The 20,873-nt window shown below is 36.6% G+C and overlaps 1 protein-coding gene across 15 annotated transcripts in view; it reads left to right on the forward strand.

Moving 5' to 3' along the window:
• Positions 1 to 20,873, forward strand: part of PAM (peptidylglycine alpha-amidating monooxygenase) — a 258,433-nt gene that overhangs the window by 212,662 nt on the left and 24,898 nt on the right. For 9 of the 15 annotated variants that reach the window (XM_031448746.2, XM_031448747.2, XM_064482798.1 and 6 more), the window contains 3 exons: positions 409 to 732; positions 8,660 to 8,789; positions 19,464 to 19,580. In XM_031448746.2, the coding sequence (XP_031304606.2) occupies positions 409 to 732; positions 8,660 to 8,789; positions 19,464 to 19,580 (571 nt within the window). The remainder of the gene's footprint in view (positions 1 to 408; positions 733 to 8,659; positions 8,790 to 19,463; positions 19,581 to 20,873) is intronic. The other 6 variants (XM_031448751.2, XM_031448752.2, XM_031448753.2 and 3 more) reach the window with 1 other exon arrangement.

A 20,873-nucleotide genomic window follows, 5' to 3' on the forward strand; every position in this document is an offset into this window, starting at 1 on the left:
TGTTTTCTGGCTTAGCTGTTGATAATATTTTATTTTAGAAAGCTGACGAACTCTGACTTCCAAATCAATCCAAATATATTGTGAAAACCATTTATTGAAACATGCCATGCAATCATATATGCATTATTTTATTTCTACTATTATGCTAATAGAGGTTATCTGGTGTTGTTGACTTCTGAGATAACAGAAAGTAGTGGGCGGTTTATAAAATGAAATGTGGAGCATATTATTTTTTCATTGTTCTGGAAAATCACCTCCCCTCCTCACCCCCCATGCATGAACGTCTGAGAGCAACTTTCTCTCTAACTTATAGTGAGGAATCAGGAGATATTTTTCAGGCACAAAATTTTACAAATGTTGCAAACTTATGAACTCTACACTTCTTATCTCTTCTCTTTTTTTCCACAGGTGATTTCTATTCACTACTTTCCAAGCTGCTAGGAGAAAGGGAAGATGTTGTTCATGTGCATAAGTACAATCCGACAGAAAAGGCAGAGTCAGAGTCAGACCTGGTAGCTGAGATTGCAAACGTAGTCCAGAAGAAGGATCTTGGTCGATCTGATGCCAGAGAGAGTGCAGAACATGAGGAGAGGGGCAATGCTATTCTTGTCAGAGACAGAATTCACAAATTCCACAGACTAGAATCTACTATGAGGCCAGCAGAGAGCAGAGTTTTGTCATTACAGCAGCCCCTACCTGGTGAAGGCACCTGGGAGCCAGAACACACAGGAGGTGCGTTTAGGGCTTCTTTTAAAGAATAAAATGTGAAATGCTACAATCCACATTAGCAAAATCTGAAGGGAATAAAAATTAATGGGTGAAAAAGCTTACCAGTAAAAAGCACTTGTCATTAGAAAAAAGATTACTCGTTGGGTTATCAGATATCATCTTTATTTGAGGAGTTTTTCCTTTGTTTTGGTCCAATACTACATCCAGTTGAGGAGCCAGAATTACCAGGACCAAAAACCTTTGGATCATGTTGGGGAAGGTGTCGTATGAAATTTGGGGTAACAGACTCTTACCAAATCAGTATTCTCCATTTAACTCAATGGGAATAAACTGAAAATTCAGACCTGATGTATAAAATCCCCGTGTATGAAATGGTTATACACTACTTTCTTTTAAGGTAACTAAATTCCTCTCAAAGGAATCTTACACTTCGAACATTCTCATCCAATTGACTTGTAAAATGTAACCATTTTTATGACTTTGATTTCTTAAGTTCCATTATCAATTGCTATCTTAATTGGAAAGTTGAGTAGTTATATCTGAAGGGACTTCCAGCAAGTCAGTAACTATCAGATTTATCTTTGCTTCTAACCAGGATTGGCTTCCATAATTAGAGGACAATAAATACCTTATTCCCTTCAGGTTTCTGTTCCAGCAAGCTATGGAGTGCCTCATCTTTGTCTTTAATTGTGTGTGGCTTCTGTGATATCGATTGTGTTTCATGTTACTTGCTAATGTGGAAAGCCAGATAATACAGCATGTGGAGATAATCTCCAAAAAAGTAACGGATACGCGTGCATGGCAGCTGTCCACGCGTGGGCTGGAATGGCACAGGCTGCCAGCTTGATGTTTTCAAATACAGCTTTGCAGGAAGCCATAAATTATTCAGCACCCAGCTGACTTTTATTTATAATCGAAAAAAAAATTAGCATGCAGTGGCTGTTGCTCACACAGAAGTTTCAAGCATTGTCCGTTAGGACTGGCCTAATAGTCGATACGTGATGTTAACTGGAACCCAGATTTTTGACCCTTTCGTGTGTAAGCATCCTCAGCCCTGCTCAAACTCCTTCTAAATTTATCTGCTAAAACTGTGTTTCTCCAGAGGTGGTCCCTGGACCTCCTTGCGTCAGAATTACCTAAGGTGCTTATGAAAAATCTAGACTCCTGAGTCCTACCAAAGAACAAGTGAATTGACACCTCTGAGTATGGTGCCCAGAAATCTGCAACATACTGCACTGTTACACATACTGATATTAACCACACTCCAAGTATTGTTTTTCTCCTGCATGTGATGCAGCCCAACAAAGCTTTTGTTTCAAAATAAATCCAACTGCCCTGTCTATTTAAAAAAAAAAAGAAAGAAAGAAGAAGGGAAAGTCCTCTGGTGAAAATACAGTTTTGTTCACGTGTGAAATGTTAGCGTCGCAGCGCGCTTTATTCCGGGAATTGTCTTATTTATTTATTTGTTTATTTTTTATTGAGGTAACACTGATTTATAACATTATATATGTTTCAACATTAAATTTCTAATTCTGTATACCCTACAGTGTGTTCACCACCAAAAATACAGTTTCTAGACATCTATGACTTGCCTTTGTTACTCTTTGATTTGAAATAGTTATAATGATATTTATAGGCATCATAAGTGTCAAGATAAAATTCATAGTTTGACTTAAGGAATTATATTCCTAAAACCTACTTAGGTTTTCTCAGAAAGAAATAATAAAATACTTAAAATACTTGAAATACATTTACTTGCCAAATCTCCTCATACCTTCCATGTGGTCAAAATGGTAGTGCCCAGGAGAAAAATAGTCCTCCAGGATCTGGTTCAGGAAGCTTCCTTTCATTTTAAGTGTGTGGGTGAATGTCACTGAAATAAATATAGCAATGAGTTGTAGAAACATACAGCACAAATTCTAATTATAGGAAGAAAATGTGTATGTATTTCCTTTCTGAAATGATTTAGTGTTATTGCACTACTCTGATTCAAAATCTTTTAAAAAAGTTAAATGCAAAATAGCAAAAGTCATGTTTAGGTAAGCTATTTCTAAAAGACTTTTTCTTTTCAATTTTCTTTCACTCTACCATAACACAATGTAATATCTAACTCTAATTGAAGAAAAGCACTTAATAAATGTTATGTTATTAATAATTATGATTAGAATTGCTACCATTATTGTCATGTTGGATTAAGATTTTAAAAATTTAAATGCCAAAGTAGTAGAACTAAGTATTAATTATTTTAACTGAGGCAGCATCCAGGACAGAATTTTCTTGCAATGTGTAGGAAAGCTGCAAAATTTGGCCCTCGAATTTGATAAATGGAGAAAAATGACCTAGTAGTGTTCTATCATAATGGGAATTTGTGGCTCTTCAAATCACTTACATTGATCTGCATTGATGTTTTCCTGTGATATAAGATATACAGTGTGAAAATATGCATCCTGGTAAACTGAGATGCAAATGCACTTCTTTTTACACTTAACATCGTTAGGTTTCTGCCATTAGTTTGAGGTCTATATTGAGATAGCATTATTAGAGTAGAAAGAAAATCTTAGTCTTCATTCTAGTTGCCTTCTGGAAACTACATTCATTGAAAGGTAAATGTAAAGCTTCAGATAGTTACTCTCACTATCAAATATGAGTAGACTGCTATTCCTAATCAGGAAGCCTGGTTCAGCATACGCTGCACCCCTCTGGACCTCAGCAAATGCATCTGTGCTTGTGTGATGCTTCCCATCAGATAAGAGAGAGTCTTTACATATTCTTAGGATACATTGAAATTGGACTTAGTTTCTATGGACAACTTTTTCATGACTCAGAGCCCATACTTTTAATGTATTTCGATCATATGCTTACCTCCAGGTTCAAGTCTTGTAGAATTCTGGGATAAAATAAGGCATTCAATAGGCTGAATTTTCATCTCTGGAGGGGAGGAGAATAATAAAAACAAACATTCATAGCCCTTACTGTGAGCCAGGCTAAGGGTTTTAGATACATTAACTTATTTAATTCCCATAACAACCCTATTTATAAACCCATTTATAGAGGAAGAAACTGAGGCATAGAAAGGTTACGTCACATATCCAAAGTTCCACCAGCTCAAGGAACTGAGATTCAAATCCAGGCAGATTTGCTCCAAGTCTTGATTTTTAATCACTGTTATTTCTTGTTATTCTGACTCTCACAATAAAATAAAATAACAGATAGATAAGAAGATGGCTGGGTTTTTTCCAATCATCCCATCGTCTCATCTGCAGTTGTAATAACTAGGGGTAGATTGCCTTTGGTCATGCTTTCTCAAATCGGTATTCAAGCAACTTGACTGAGATGAAGATCTTATTTGCAATTAGTGTTTTAAAAGAAAAGGAAGTCTGCTAACACTTTTGAGCCCCTAGTTATGTCTTAACTCTTCCTCACTTCACTCCCACTAAATAAAACATTATAATTAACTCTTGTTTTCTTTCTCACTTGGGTATAAATATTTCTCCTGTAGTTTTAATTACAGTTATTGTTGGCACGTCTAGTGAATAACAATCCCTGACCAAAATAAGGCGTCTTTTCCTCACGAAATGAGAATCTGCATAGAAAAAACAACCATTCTATTTTGTTCTTGTTGTTGAAATCTTCTAGTGACTTTACTGGGTCTTTTCCTTAAGAGTAAATGTGAAGAGCCTCGCCACAGTGAAGTCAAGTCATAGTTCTAGGTTTGAAATTATGTTTTTTTCTCAATTTTGTCTAATTCTGTTAGTCTTTATGTACACAGATAAATGAATGCCCTTTTAAATGCTTATTAATAATTTTACATGAAAGGAGCATTGATCACTAACATTAATCTTTCCTGAAAAGGTGTAATTTATTAATCCTTAGTGATTTATTGATACAATTCTCACAGCAATGTTTAATTTTTTTCTGAAAGTAGTAAATTTTTTCTAAATACATAGTGGAATATGAGGCTGGACATTTACCTTTATTTATAATGAATGCAAGAATTCTTCTGAAATCATCCTATCATTTGACATCTGAATTTAGAGCAGCTGACACTTGGAGTTGGGAATGGCTTGCCTAAGGTCATATGTCAGAAATTTGTATTTAATTGTCAAATTAAAATGGTAAGCCTAAAACATTAGTTGTATACTGGATCACTTCTTAAATAAAGGTTAAAACGGATCTGAACTCAAATTTTTAAACTTCCTTGATTGAAAATGTGAAGTTTAAGTTAGAACCCAGATATATTTTATAATACAGTTTTTAATAAGAATTAGAAATATTCCTTAATTGGGGAACAGAAAATAGTCATCCTTGATACTAATGATTGAAATCTGGCCGAAGCCTATAGTTCCTTTCTTGTGAGTGAAGAAAATGACCTGAGACGAGCCTGTCCTGTTCCAGCATTCTATGGTTCTCTTGTAGAGATGGGCAGGGACTGGGAAAACATTAGTCTTCATTCCATATCTGTAGTCCTCAATGACTGCTTTGATTCTTGTTCATTTAATTTTAAAGAGAATAGCTTTTAACTACCTTATAAAAAGTTGATTACACTGGAAGCCAAAACATCAGTTAACTGAGCTAGTGTTCACAGAAGAGAAAGTAAACTCAGTTTTCCTTTAATTATTTTAGAATTTGTAGTTAATACAGAGACTTAGATCCTGAAAGTTTTGAAGTCTTGGGTAGGTAATCTTAATAAATATGCAATGATATTTTTGATGAAATTTAATATAATTTCTCTGAACGTTCCTGCTATGCACAAAATAGTTCTTTGCATTGTCTCGGTACTAAAAAAGCCAGATTGCTCACAGTGTTACCTCTCATATATTTCCTTACATATCATCTTTACTGTTTTGAAAATTCACCAAAAGTATGTTTTAATAAATATGTTCTAGATATTTATCCTACTTTTCCTTCTTGAAAATTTCCAACAAAAGAAGATTCTTATATGTGGCAAAATAGGTTGTTAACAACCTATCAGTCAGTGCTTTTTGCAGATTTTCAAGTGCTTACCAATCTAAGATCAATTGATAATAGAGATTATTCACAACCAGATTAAGGTTCTTTATACAATATTTCTAATATTGTATGAAATCCACATTTGACTCCAGATGTGTTTATTTTGGACACTGCATATTTTATATCAGAATTAGGGTGTCTGCACCTTCATGAGATCCTAAGTTCCAGTACCTGTTTGTGGACCACTGAATAGAAAAGTTCCAGGAAACATGACATTTGTTTATTGTCTTTAAGGAAAATAAATAGCCAATTAGCATGTTGATTGAGTCTCTTCACACTGTCTTCAGCTTAATACTAGGGGTAAAAAGAGGTAGTACAAGTGAATGAAAAGTTTGTCTAAATAATAGTTGACAACATAAGCAAGTAGAGACTGGAGCACAGAGTTGAGTTTAGTGCATTTATTCAGCCGTTACAGCAGGCCAGGCCCTGTGCAAGCCCTGGTGACAAAACAGTGAATAAGAAATTCCCTTAAGAAATTCCATCTAGTTGTAGTGGTTCTGGGCTGTAGGAAGCTGATAAAAGGTATCAGATATCTATATTGTATGAGGTTCACGGTTCCCTGGGCACCCATCCAGAATCTTCAGGAGCTGGTGAACGAGTTTAGAACAGCCACCAAACAGACAAGCTGTAACTGAGATGAGATGAATGAAGTACAACCTGAGATTCAAGCAACTTTTAAATAATTTAAAACATTTTCTTTGGGGAATCTGTCTATACATATCTAATTATTAAACTTATATCCTGTTTCCTAGTTCACTTTCAAAAACATGGTTTGAATCATGTCACCCCGTGCTTTAAAACTTCCAGTGGCTCCCAGTCACCTGTAGCAGCAGTTTGCGCCCTTTTCTCCTCTTATGACAAGCACGATAGATGATGAATGCTGTTCATTCAAGCAGCCTCATTCATGTCCACTGCAGTGCCCAGAACCGTCTGCATATTTAGGCATGCCAGCTGTAACTCTGCCCCTTTCTCTGCAACTCAGGAAGACGTAGCAAAACACACATGAGAAAGACATTCCCAGGTGCTCTAATATATTTCAAAAGTAAATTATTCCCAAGCTCTGAGCTTTACTGCTACTAATAAAGTATTTGCCGCATGCCTCAAAATTAATCATAGGAGAGATCAAGACACCACAGCTCAGAACTACATTCATTCATTGTTAAACCCATACTCCTTCCCGTGCTCTACAGTATATTTTCCAATCTGAACTAGGTCTCCGGGTCTTTTAATCCTGCCTCTCATTCCCATACCCCCACCTGACATACACAGATATCCTTAAAGGTACACACATTACTTAAAGATGTTGAAACACATTCTACAAACAGAACCCCCCTCACTTCTGATCTTTCTAATTGAGAGATTCTCTGCCTGTTTCTATACTCAAAGAAACTTTAAGTGAGAACACAAATATTTCTTCTTCTGAGAAACCTTCCAGGTCTGACCTTAACCCTACCCTCTCCCAGCCAAGCCTCAGGAAAGATTACGGGTCCTTTCCTGTGTTCCTGCACTACATTATGTCATAAGTATTGCTTTCTGTTTTTTCTCATTTTATCCTATGAGTTCCTCAAGGCCCAAAACTGTGTTTTATTTCTCCGTGTTCCCAGAATCTAGCATAATGCCTCACATTGACAATACACTTAGGGAATATTTGTTGAAGGCGCTTCAAGCAGAAGTTGTAGGCAGAACTGATCTAGGCATCCTATTGATTGTGCTATGTTGTTACTTTTTATCTTAAAAAAATTAAATGTGCAAAGGTAAAAATATTTGGGGCAAAAACATACTATTTCCTTTTGTATGGTTGAGAGAATTATTTTAAAGTGTTTGTTCTCATGTCAGCATTCTCTCAGGTTTTCAGAAGCTGATGATACAAGCCCTGTGCTTCCCTTTCTTCCTCCAGCCTTTAATGCTTCTCTTTGAGGATTTCACCACGTGTTGCCACATCCTCCAGGGGATGGGAAGGAGAAAGGAGACTTAAATTGCTGCTGTTTTACTCCTCAGCATCTCTGTTGAAGTATTTCAGGGCGAAAGAAATATTGACACTGATACAGTAGATTTCTCAGTCTCTTCATAACTTTATAGCCTCAGTTAGTGAAGCTACTCCGTGCATCGTAGCTCTTTATTCCTGAGCATTTTTATAAAAGGGATTAACACAATGGAACCCAAGTATTCTCTTAAGTATAAATGTATACTGATCAGAAGTGTGAATAGTTTGTAAATCATTGTCACAGACTTTCTTTATTTTCTCCTTTTTCTCATGTTAGGAAACAGTGAAAGACTGTCTCTCCCTTCCCATTGTTACAGGAATGCTGAAGTTAGGCAAAATGAGATCGGTGTCTTACATACTTTCTTGCACAAGGGATTATCAATGATGGTTTATTATATGGTCTAATGTATATTGAACATCCAGAATTTACACAGGAGTTAGATGAGAAAGACAGCCACACACACACAAACACACACAAACACACACACACACACACACACACACACACACACACACACACACACTCAGGCTTATTGCCCAAGAATGCTATTTATTTACAACATTGAAACGGTTTGCATTAAGATGATGCTATCCGTGTTGACATATTTTCCAATTATACTAAAGTAAGAATCTTGTTAGGAAGAAAGCAGTCTCAAATCTGCTCTTTAATGACTTAAGGATAAGCTGGTTTAACAGGCATCTTATCAACAGAAAGAGAACATACAGTCCCCAGACAAGTTCAGAGTCATTTACTTTATTCACAGCTCAGGGTGCTACTTGGCATGTGCATGTGGTATATTTTATGTAGAGCACGGCTTGATTTTTTTTTCTTTGCATCTAGTAACGTTACTGCATGAATTTCTTATAATCATTGTGAATCTTCATGTGGTCATAGTAGCTTTCTTTTTTCACTAAATATATGCATTTATCTTTTAGATTTCCATGTAGAAGAGGCACTGGATTGGCCTGGAGTATACTTGTTGCCAGGCCAGGTTTCTGGGGTGGCTCTAGACCCTAAGAATAACCTGGTGATTTTCCACAGAGGTGACCATGTCTGGGATGGAAAGTAAGTAACATTTTTTTCTTCAAGCAGTAAATGAAAATAAAAACAGCATACATTGTTTTTCATTAATTAAACTGAGCATAATGCTGAGAGAACTATGAAGGCTCTTTTTGAACTTGATTTTTGTGAGCAAAACATATTTGTTCTTTTAATGTACGGCTGTGATAAGTAGAAGAGAGGCAGTCTCGTGCATTTGCAAGCAATTAAGATAGTTTCACAGACTGGTTTGTGGAAAGAAAGCAATAACAGTCTGGGATTCTGCCTACTTACCATTTTGTTCTCTCCTCCTTGAAGCTACCTTCACCTTCCTAAGGAGAGTAATATTAAAGGCAGTTAAAACAGTACATGGCTGAGGCATTTCAAGACTTCAGAAAAAGTGCATCATGATAAATGATCAACTCAGTTGCTAGCAGACTACAATAAAGCACTTTGTTATTTTCATGTACTGGGTACAAAGGCTGCTGGATTCTCCCTCCCTGTAAGACTGCTCCCTGCCAGTGATAATTTAGCCTTCCCGGGAGTATGTTGCGGTTGCAGCAGTTTGGCCACCACATGTGTAGAAATGATTCCTTGGTCTTCACATCTTCATATAGATTAATTTTATTACTCAAATTTGCTCTTTTCATAAGCACTGGAGACTTAAGAATAACACTAGGACTAATTCCCCTGCATTTCCCTGTGAGTTTTTCTTTCCAAATTTTATTCTATCTTCTGCTATCTTCTCCTAAGGATTTTTGATAAAAATGTCTAAAAAAAAAAAAAAAACATTTACTGAGTGCTTACTGTGGTCCTGTGCCTATTGTAAAAGTTTACATAAATTACCTCACAACAGTTAGGCTCTGTTATTGTCATCATCATTTACATTTTATAGATGAAGAAACTGAGGGAAGATTTTTTGTGTGTGTTTGTTTTGTTTTTGTTTTGGGGGGAGGTAAATTAGGTTTATTTATCTATTTATTTTCAATGGAGGGGCTGGGGATTGAACTCAGGACCTTGTGCATGCTGAGCATGCGCTCCTCCACTTGAGCTCTACCCCACCCCCACAGAAGGTAAGTGTTTTGCCCCAAATCTCAAACCAGGCAAAGGCAGTTCCTTTCTGTCTGACTCCAGAGCTGGCCCACTTATCCACCTGTGATACATACTGCCTTTTAGAAGATTATGAGCACATTTACCTGATTGTATTTTTAAAAGCTTGCTCCAAAATTTAGCAGGTTATCTTAATTCTCCTGAATAATGAATATCCATTTATTCATTTGTTTTATCACAAATTTACATATGAAGGTAAATTTTAAAATATCTTATGAACTAAGTGTAATGAATCTTGTCCTTTCAAGTGTGCAGCTGTGGGATCTCATTTGGAAACTTGAGGATCCATCCATAAACAGTCCAATTGTTTATTTCCTCCATTCTCAGAGATGCTGATTAAATTATGCTAAACCTGTTCTGTCATGTACACATGTGTGTAGTTTTCTTTGTGCAACTGAAGATGGAATTCAGTCAGCATTTCAAAATAGATTGATAGCTTTGTTACTGTTTAATTGTCCTTTCCAGTTGTCACAGTTGAGAATGGAATCTGAGAAAGAGATCAGTTCAGAGTTAAAGCAGTCGAACTCAACATCTCTATTCATACATCTCTCTTACAGCGTCTTAGTCGTTATTGAACATCTAATGGTATTTTAACAAGTGCTTTCAAAAGCAAACTATTACTATTCATTGTAGCATATTCTTCATTTTAATGAATATTGCTGCATTTTCTGCATGGATTTCTAGCCACATTTTATCAGACGAGAAAATTACAGCATCATTTTCCCCCATGGATACTGTTTCAGCTGGCTAAAGCTAAATTGGACAAAGTCCAACTTTCCATTTTAATGTGATATTCATTCCAAGTAAACAGCAGAGGCTGGAATAGTTTAATAGAAAAAGGGATCAGTAAAGGCCAGCTTGGGGTAGATGACACAAGACCATGAAACAAGAGCCACACAAGAACATTTTCTGGGACTTATATGGCAGTCCTCGCTCAAGACCTGCTTTTTCCTGGCATCTCGCTTTCATCTGGATAACCAGTTTCATGTGTAAATGGATTCCAGTTTCATTGCCAAAGCCCCAGTGTGTTTACCCTGATAAATGTCACCGACAAAGAGGTGCTGTTAAAAATGCAAGACTTCTTCAGGGCAGGCGTGCTGATTGAACTCATTAAATCTCTGTTTCTTCTTTCTTCTTCATCTTTTTCTTTCAGGTGTAAGAATATTTGTTCTCTCTCTTTCCTCTTGGCGTCTCTTGTATTGCCCGTTGGCTTCTAATAGTCTCTGCAATCCATGCTTGTGAGAAAGTTCTCTCCTGGTCTCTGCTTTTACCCACTGTCTGCTTTATTATTCATGAAGAGAATTAGAAGTGGATTTCTCTGTTAATTGTCTTTTAGGAAAATAGATATGGATATGTGTGCCCTGCTCATTGAATGGTCATGCATGGCCATCCTTCCTCTATTCATAAATCGCCTTTTATAAAATGGACAAAGCACGTAGCTTTTCTTCTCCCTCATTGAATATCCAAGGATTGCTCAAAGGAAAAGACAGCACCTTCCTGAGGAACTTGTGATGTGCTGATAAGAGACAATGGGAATTAAAGATTGGGTGGAAACTGCATTCTTGTTGCTGCCACTGCTTGAATAGAAGGGTGAGAAATCCTGTATTAATTTTCCTTGGAAGCTTTCCCATCCTGATGTTTCTCATGTTCACAAAATGATAAGTTCCATAAGGTCAGGACTTGCTTGCTCTAAATCAAAACTAAGCAGTCTATATCCCCTAATTTTTAGGAAATGATCATTCTTCAAGTATCAGACAGTGCTTGGAGTTAATAATAATCACTAATTAATACTCAGTACTCAAAGCTCTTTTGAAAGCATCACATCACCTGTCTTTATAGAAGTACTATTAGTCTTCATTCTTACTGGTAGCCTTGATCAGCCCTTACTCTTCTACTTAATCGTGCTAAATTGGCATGGCAACCAAAATAATAATAGTAATAGTAATAACAGTAATAACAGTAATAATAATAATAATAATAATAATAATAATAATAATAATAATAATAATAATAATAATAAAACGCTTGCCCTCCTGAAAGATGACTGTCATTCCCTTTCTCAGTTTGACTTCATTGTCCTCCTTGTTTGTCCCTTTGTTCAGTACGGCTACTTTAAGAAGCTGCTTCTAGCTGAAAGAGGAAATGATTACCAGCAGGGTGTAATGAAACTTTAAAGAGCCTCTCGTCTGCCCTGGTGTCAGGGCAGCAGGGCAGCTAAAGCTCTTTAAAGTTTAAATGCCTCCCGGCAGGAGCTGGGTAGCTCGCACCTCGGTAACAGCTGTTCCTGGGTCTCCGTTTTCTTCCATTTATCTCAGCTTTGGTTAAGGTTCTACCCTGCAGGCCTGACCTCACATACCCTCTTAAGAAAACCATGGGTTTTACTCCTAATTTTTAGGTCCTAAAAGTTGTTCCTTGTGTGTCATTTGTCACTTCTTCACATGGAGTTGGACGGGATTTGGGGAGCTGTATCACCTGGGATTCATTCTGTAACCAGTAGGAGAGAAAACCCATCACAAACTAGCTTAGGAAAAGAAAAGTTTATTAGTTTGTATGATAAAAATTTTAAGGGTGTGGTAGCTCAAATGACGCCACCGGGGTTCATTTAACACATTTTCTACTGGTTGGCTCCATTCTTGAGCCTGAATTGATCTTCCTTCCCCACTTGCAGCTTCAGAATTAACAGAAGAGACAGTGCATGTCTCTGATAGGTCAACAGGAAGTCCTTAAACTGAGAATGTTGCAATCTTCAGGCTGACTTAGGTCATGTCTCCTCCATCCCTGAACTAAATCATTGTGGGCAGAGGCATGAAATCCACTCTTTAGCTTAGCCAGTTTTTTGTTCTATCCTTGGAATGTGAGAGTGGAGTTCACATTATCAAAAGCAAATGGACTGAGAGTGAGGCTCAGTATGTTGGGTCAACTAAAGAAAAATTGAGTTTTCATTAGCACAAAATGGGGCAGTAGACGTTGGGCACCCAGAATAGCAAATGTCCACCGGAAAGCTCATCTCCAACTTCCCAAATGCAGACATCTCTATACAGAGTCTTCCACGGTCATCTGGTGCTTGAACTCTTTAAGTGCCAAGAAATTCACTACATGTGAGACATACTTTCCAATTATGGGTCTCATTTAGATGACTCAGTTCTTTATGATGTTAAACTCAAACCTGAGTCCTCTAACTTCACCTTCATGACAGCTGAATGCGGGGTGAATTTACTCCCATTTATCCATGTCAGTTACTTGCGTATTTGAAGAAAGTCTTATCTTCTCCAGACTGAATGTCCCCCAGGCCCTCAGCCAGTGTTCATGATGACATGATAGTGTCATCTGAAGGTGATCTGGCTTCTCAGTCCTTTAAAGTTTTTTGGTTGAGAAGTGGCCATAGTACCTCATGTATTATCTAATCATCAATGCAGTTGCTTTCCTTGGTGTGTATTCTCATTGTCTATTAGTATGAAAGGATTGTATTCAATTTTGTCAGCAGTCATAATCACCTTGTTGCCTTGTGTTGAGTTTGTAATCTAACAGGATCTCCAAATATATTTCATAACATTGTGCTCAGGTTTTTACTGTAAATTTATACTTAGGCAGTGGTTTCAAAATACTGAATTCAGGGTTTTTCTCCAATTACATTTTACTTCATTAGATTTAGTATTTCTTCAATTTACGGATATTATTCTATTCTTTGTTAAGCAGAGAATGAGCTGTCCCTCCCCTCCTTATGATCTGTTTGATGAGCTTTCATGTCTTTATACATGCTCTTCATAAAATTTGAATAGTTGAATGGTTGGTCTAGCAAGTTTAATTCTTAAAGATGTGGTCTTCTGGGAATCTTCTCCCACCTGCCCCTCCCCCAGATGGCTCACAAACCATCTCTTCATCAGTGCTTTATGGAATTTTGCCAAGATCTATTATTTCAGAAATCTGTCTGCTTCCTAACTTTCATAAAAACCAGTTCAAGATTTGCCTCACTAGTTTTCTTGAGTCTCAGTTAAGGCATATCTGCTTGAGTTTCTGCTTCTGTATCTGAAGATTCTCTCATACTTTAAGAATGACCTGGGCTTGGAAAGTAGAACTCAAAATGACTGAGTGGTACCTTAGTACTGTCACATCTGGGAGAAAGTGTAAGGAGTCCTACAAAAAGAATGTGTCCATATCCTACCCCTCTCGCTCATGCTGCCATTTCCCGTTTCACTCAAGCCATTTTCTTCCAGTGTTATGCCACTTTCTCTGATTCTTCTTAGCTATGGGACCATGTTTCCATCTCTCCTACAAATACAAATTTAATCTGATAGCTGGTGGAGAGATTCTCCGGTCCAGGGAGGTCAATCCTAGGAAGAGAAAACCACGTTTTTTTGAAGACAGGAAACCTAGGCTGGAGTCTTGGTCTCCGTTTCTCAGCTTTGAGACCTAAATCAAGACATTTGAATGCTGATTCTCAGTTTCCTAGTCCAAAAAATGAGGGTTTTAATGGGTGCCTCATTCTGTTGAGTAACCAAAAGCACCTTGTTCAAATGACATCCCCTGTGGCCTTACTGACTGAGCAGAGCCCGGTGCCGTGATACCTAGCTTTGTTCTTCTTGTCCCTGTGTGGGATGTCTCCAGAGCTCGGTCCATCAGGGCAGTAAACAGTCACACGTTTCTTTGTCTGCTCACCTTTTTCCCTCCGCATAGGGGTTCTTCTTTGCAAAAAATAAAAATCTTTAAATTAAAAAAATATATATATATAAAGAAGTAAGTGTTTTTAACATAGTGTAGAATTATATTCCATTTTAAGTTTTTGGCCTTTGAATGGTATGTCTTTGCTTTCCTAACTTTGAGGGTACCTTTCCATTTATTTTCTCGCTTGAACACCTATGGTTCTTTCTCCAGCTTCTTAATTTATATAATTACAATGTTATATTTTACTTCTCTCTTCAGCTTCTATTATTTATTTTGCATTCGCTTGATTTTGATTGATGGCACCGAAGTTTATTTTCTCCCTATTCTAGTTCTGTTTGTGTGTGAATATAGCAAAGCATTTCTTTTCAGCCTTATCTAAACTGTTTGATTAGCTGCTAATGTGCAAAATCATTAATGGAGGATTCAAACTGCTAAAATAAAGAACTGATGAATTCCAACCCACAGGCCACAGTTCAGTCTTTTCTGCTGAATACTTTTTCAGGGAAGCAAACAGAAATCAGCAGTGCTCCAGGCACTGTGTGAAATGTGCAGGGTATTATTATATCCTGTAAAAAGTTAAATGTGATTGAAATAAAGACCTCTCTGCAGCATATAATGCGGGGTGGCTGCTTTAGAACACTAAATAAGCAGTTTGCTATAGCAACGGTGTATCCAGCTCTATAATCTGACATCCATTTGTTCAAAGGTTACTTTTCTTTGAATTACAGGAGAGTTTATAAATTACTTTATTTGGCAGATTTAATGTGTGTGTGTGTATGTGTGTGTGTGTGTGATTTTCCCGTTTGAGGAAAAAACATCAATTCCTTTTATTGCTTGCCCTGTGTAACTACCAGGGGCCAGCTGTTAGATACGGAAGCCCCAGCTACCCCAAGTGAAAGGATTAGGACTCGTCAACCTATCCATTGAGTGACTGAATGTCCCTTGATGCTGCCCATTTAAATATATAGACATCTGTTAAAGCGTAACACAAAAGATTTTCAATGAAACAGTTGGGCCTATTGTGTTGTGGTTAATTTCTTTATAGCCATAATCATCCCAAGAATTCTAAAATTTTATTTTTTGTTTTTTATGTTACTGAAGTTAATTAGTATATTTAAATGATGCTAATATATGTAGAGTTTCATCTTTGGGTTTTGTTTGGTTTTGTTTTGTTTCATTTTGTGTTATTCTTTTTCTTTGTTTTGAGAAGTGGTGTTTAATGAACAGATTCTCTAATCAGTAAATTCAAGAACTTGCCTGATCACTGAGATCCTGAATGGATACAGGGGAAGTGTAGTAATACTATGAATAATTACCATAAAGCTGCATACCATAGGAAAGGTGGTTATTCTAAAGCATCATATAAAATGCCCTCTAAACATATGCTAATGACACAGGGGTAATCTGTGATACAGAAAAAAAAAAACTAACTAAAAAACAAACCATATTATTAGTTGTTATACTGTAATAAGATACTAAGAAAAATTTCCTGATAAGTTGAAAGATATGGTATTTTCTATGTGTCCAATTTTTATTATAAAAATCTGATTTATTTACTCAGTAGCTTATTTGTTGCTTATTTTTCTTTTAGTCTTTCACTTGCTATTTCACAATTTTTTATAACATCACCAAAAATGGATAATAAAATAAAAGGGATATGATCCTCAAATTAGTTAATTTTGTTATTTATTACCACCACTAGAAACCTGACATTTGGAGATTATGAGTCTAGATCCACACACACAGTTGGGTTTGTGACAACAAAACATCTACTACTTGATACATTGTTTTCTGTATTCATGAATGTATATTCAGACATTGTTTTCTATATAAACATCCATTGATGAAGGATGTTTTTCACTTACCTGCACATCAGCCACATTTCATTCAATCTGACTAGCATAAGGACTGTGGGTCTGGGTTACTTATATTTCTTCCTTGACATACCTTGTTTTCTTGGAAGCCAAGCCCAACACTGCAGGTCCTTGACGTTGAGTTTACATGGCTGCCACTGAGCAATTTAAGCTAGAGTTTACATTTTTAAAGGTCTGAGTGTCTGAAAGAATAAGCTGGCACTATAAAAATAATTTAAGTTAGAAGAATTCAACATATGCTTCTGACGGTGAGGAGGTGGGAGGAACTTACTTTCTCCCCATCAATAGGTTGTAGGAATGTTATTTCCTAAAATAGTAGGACCCGTGATTCACAACTGATGGTGACTTTTTAAGTGAATGACAAGACAGACCAAAGAGTACTGCACCCTATTTCTTGGTGAAATCATGAACAAGTCAATATGTCAGGCTTCCTGTGTGGTTTGTTATTTTGCAAATAAAAGGAGACGTGGCATTAGATATGCTGAGTGTTGATGGGCTCCAAATTTTATCAGGATGTTCAATAGGCAATTGAACTGCCACTATTACTAGCTGTCAGTAGTGGGTCAGCACACTATCTGTACATCAGGTAGAGAGCACTTGGTAAGAAGTACAAGGACTTGGTAACTTTCCATATTACTAACTCCTAGGTGGGGGTGGGGTGGAGAAGTAATGTACTAGTATATTCCATGCCCAAGCAAATAAACTGCAAGAATAAATGAAAATTTAGGAAATACAAAATGGAAAGGGAAATCTAAATATGATCAGTGGATTTTATCAATATGAAAACCTGGTTATGATATTGTACTATAGTTGTGCAAATGCTACCAGTGAGGAAACTGGTTAATTGTACACAGACTCTCTCTGTATTATTTCTTTCAGCTGCATGTGAATCTACAATTATCTCAAAATTCCACCTTAAAAAAGGGGAAAACAAATCTTGACTCCTTACAGTCAGAGAAAGCATAATTCTCACATTACTTAGATTGCTATTATGCCATTACATATTATGAAATGCTTCTGAATAATGAGGAAATAAGACTTAAGCCTCAAAAAGAGATAAATGCAGAGACTTCATCCTATTACATATGAATATGAAACTGTAACATACAATGAGTCTTAGACATGTTGAACTTATGTTATCCAATGTCATTGACAAGTTGGAAAAAGACATAGATCACTGTTGGTTGAATCCAAAACCTTTGTTTTCTAGGAGACTGGCTTGTTATATTTTCAGTACAGAATTCATCTCAAAAATACAGTTTCAGATTTAAGATAAGCTTTTTGGTGTTTCATTGTACTGAGAAAGAGTTACTTCTATTTGTCCTTTACTGTTGTCCCCTGATTTAATAATACCTTGTATATTCTGACATTGGTTCTATCTAATAAAATTTTATATTTCAATTGAATAATTATCCAGTGACTGCCATAAATTCTGCTTTGTTAGTGATGTTACTTCTATTCTGTAAACTTATGCATTTTTTTCCTTAGGTACTGCTTTGTGGTTTTAACTACACATAATAGCATATGTAAGCAGTGTTACCTAAGTTTTAGGTTGACAAAGCTGAATCAATATTTTTTATTCAATTGAATGCATCATTAATAAGAACTACTTCAGGGACTTATTATTATCTTTCAGGAAAAATATGCCCAAAAGACTATAACAGTCAAGAAGCTCAAAGTAATTGTGTGATGTATATTTTTAATGGCAAGAGAATGTAATTTTGAGATTTTTGTTCTCCTACTGGGACTCTACAAAAGTTCCGTAGAAATAACAACCAACTAAACAATAGGGGTATGACAGGTTTGAGCAGTCTGTCGCCTTCCAAATTGCAAATGTTTCTCCATAAATATTTAATGTTAGTCAGATTCTTCTTGTGCTTATACAGTTGAACTACAAAATGTTAATAGTTTTTTTTCACAGCCTTATCTGATTCTTTAAAGGAAATTGTGTTTTACAGAAATATTCACTGGTCATCCATTGACTTCATCTGGCTATACACACACACACACACACACACACACACACACACATACATATAAAACATTTTTATGCACTCCCCCACCCCACACACACAGCTTAACTATGTGTTGATCAATTCTTTTTTTTTTTTTTTTAATATAAGTTGATCTCTTGGTGTTTGGTGTATTTACCTCTATGTTACATAAACTTGGAATAGAAGAGTTTATCTTTGCCATTTATCCCAAATAATTTCCAAAACAGGAATTTAAATAAATACAATGCCTGTGGTAACATTCAGTTTAAAGAAAGGTATCACTAACAATTCAGATAGAAATATAAATGAAAGAAATATATGTAAACATATATGTTTGTAATATTTTATAATAACCTTGAAGGTACAGAGTTAAAAAGCAGGAATTGTCATATTCATTTTAGCATTGATATTATTACATAGTTGTCCATTTTGTACTTATAGAAAAGCTGTTACATGGAAGAAGTTTTATGTCTCTAAGCACATTTTTATTTCAAGAATCAATTGTTTTATGTTTTTGAAATATTTGAGCATTCTGTCCTGTATCCACACAACATGTATTTGTGTGTTGTACCTATGCCAAGAGAAATGGCAAACATATTTGATCACTGTCCTTCCTGCTATCATTTACATTTTCCTTATCATTACACAGAAAGTTCAAATACGTTATGCTTTCTTTTGTAGTTTGAAAGAAAACAACTATTAAATTAAAACATTTTGAGGAGCTTTAAAAAAAAAATTCCTTTAAGGGTTCTCAGTAGTGTTTCTTAAACTCTCACGTGAATATGACTCACCTGGGGATCTTGTGGAAGTGCAGGCTCAGGTTTGGTGGGTCTCTTGGCGGTTCCCATGTTCTCCTCCCCTGACGCTCACTAGTTCTGCAGGCTAATGGTATCTGTTTGATCCAAGATGCTGAAATGTGAAGGGCAAAGAGTGAAGTCAGGGACCACCAAGTCCTTCTCTTGATTCTGTATTTCAAATCTCAAGTGAATCATCTGCATTTCTCAAGTTCACTGATGTTTTTGATTGGTTTATTTTCCATTCTAATGCATTTTTCTTTTTAGCTCTTTTGACAGCAAGTTTGTTTACCAGCAAAGAGGACTCGGGCCAATTGAAGAAGACACTATTCTGGTCATAGATCCAAATAACGCTGCAGTACTCCAGTCCAGTGGAAAAAATCTGTAAGTTCAGTCACTTATGTTGTTGTTAATGCTTGTGCTACATATATTGGTATAAAGTGTGTCATTGGATCTGGTCTTTGAAAGAGCATGTTGCCCAGCAGTGGTGAGAAAGCACTTAAGAAAGCAGGAGACAAATTTAGCCGTCTAGTCTTTCATTTTCTGATTAGGTGGTTCTAAACCCTGACTGAATACTAGAATCACTTGGAAGGTTCAAAAACCTTAAATTCAGATTTAGTCTGGGATGGAGCCCAGGTATCAAAACAGTACTTTAAAAAAGTTCTCCAGGTCATTGTAATACATACATAGTCAAGCTTTAGAGAGTCATTTATATACATAGAGCTAATGAAGTGAGTTGCTGGTCAGCTAGATCTGAAGATTAAAAAAAAAATTTCTTGAGCAGAGAAGTTACATAACCAAATTCATCAACTAATCACCCTTAAGAAAAAAGGCTTCTCTCTCCCCATATCAAAGTGAAGACTAAGCAAATGTCATTTTCGACTTTCCATAGCAGGTATAGGTAATTTGGCTTTGAAAATCTCTTCGTTATTTGGTCATTTCTAGATGGCATTCGGCAGCCAAAAAAAGTTGGCTGATATTTATGGTCATTGAAAGAAAGGGGCACCTGCTTACAAAGTGTCCTCAACCATTGTAACCTGGCAGCTTCCAGGACTATACCCAACTCCATCTGCTTAGCCACAGAGAAAGCCAGGCTCATTGAAAAGCAGGGAGCCATCCACTTTGAGTGCAGCTGCTGACGAAGATAATCGTAATTCACTTCTTATAGGATTCTAAGATGGTGAGTCAGGGGTCAGATCCTAATACTAGTGCCACCACTCACTGTGTTTGAACCTGCCTCTTCAGTGCTCTGTCCATTAATCAGAGCATTCTCATTCCAGAAGGGATCAAGGAGGATGGAGGAGCAACTGCAGCTAAATCACCTTGGCCAATAGTGGGGTGTCTCTGTCAAAACCATAGCCCTCACGTTCAGTAGCCAAAATAGACTCTAGTTCCATTAATTAGTCAAGATCAGAGTCTTATACTCTTGGCTCAGGAAGAAAAATCTGGTGCCAACACCACGTGTGGAATGTCAGGTGTCATCTGACCACAACCACGTTACAATATTGCCAATGTGTTTGTTAACTCTGTCCACGTTCCTTAAGCTTGTCAGCCTCCATCCACATTAGTTTACAGTTCTCTTACCCAGGTCATCCCAACTGATTTGTTAAACAGATTAACCTTCTCTAACGATTATCCAGCACACCACTTCACTTTGTCTAGATGATCACAGCCCAT

This window comes from Camelus dromedarius, chromosome 3 (assembly GCF_036321535.1).
Source record: "Camelus dromedarius isolate mCamDro1 chromosome 3, mCamDro1.pat, whole genome shotgun sequence".
NCBI classification, from domain to species: domain Eukaryota; kingdom Metazoa; phylum Chordata; class Mammalia; order Artiodactyla; family Camelidae; genus Camelus; species Camelus dromedarius.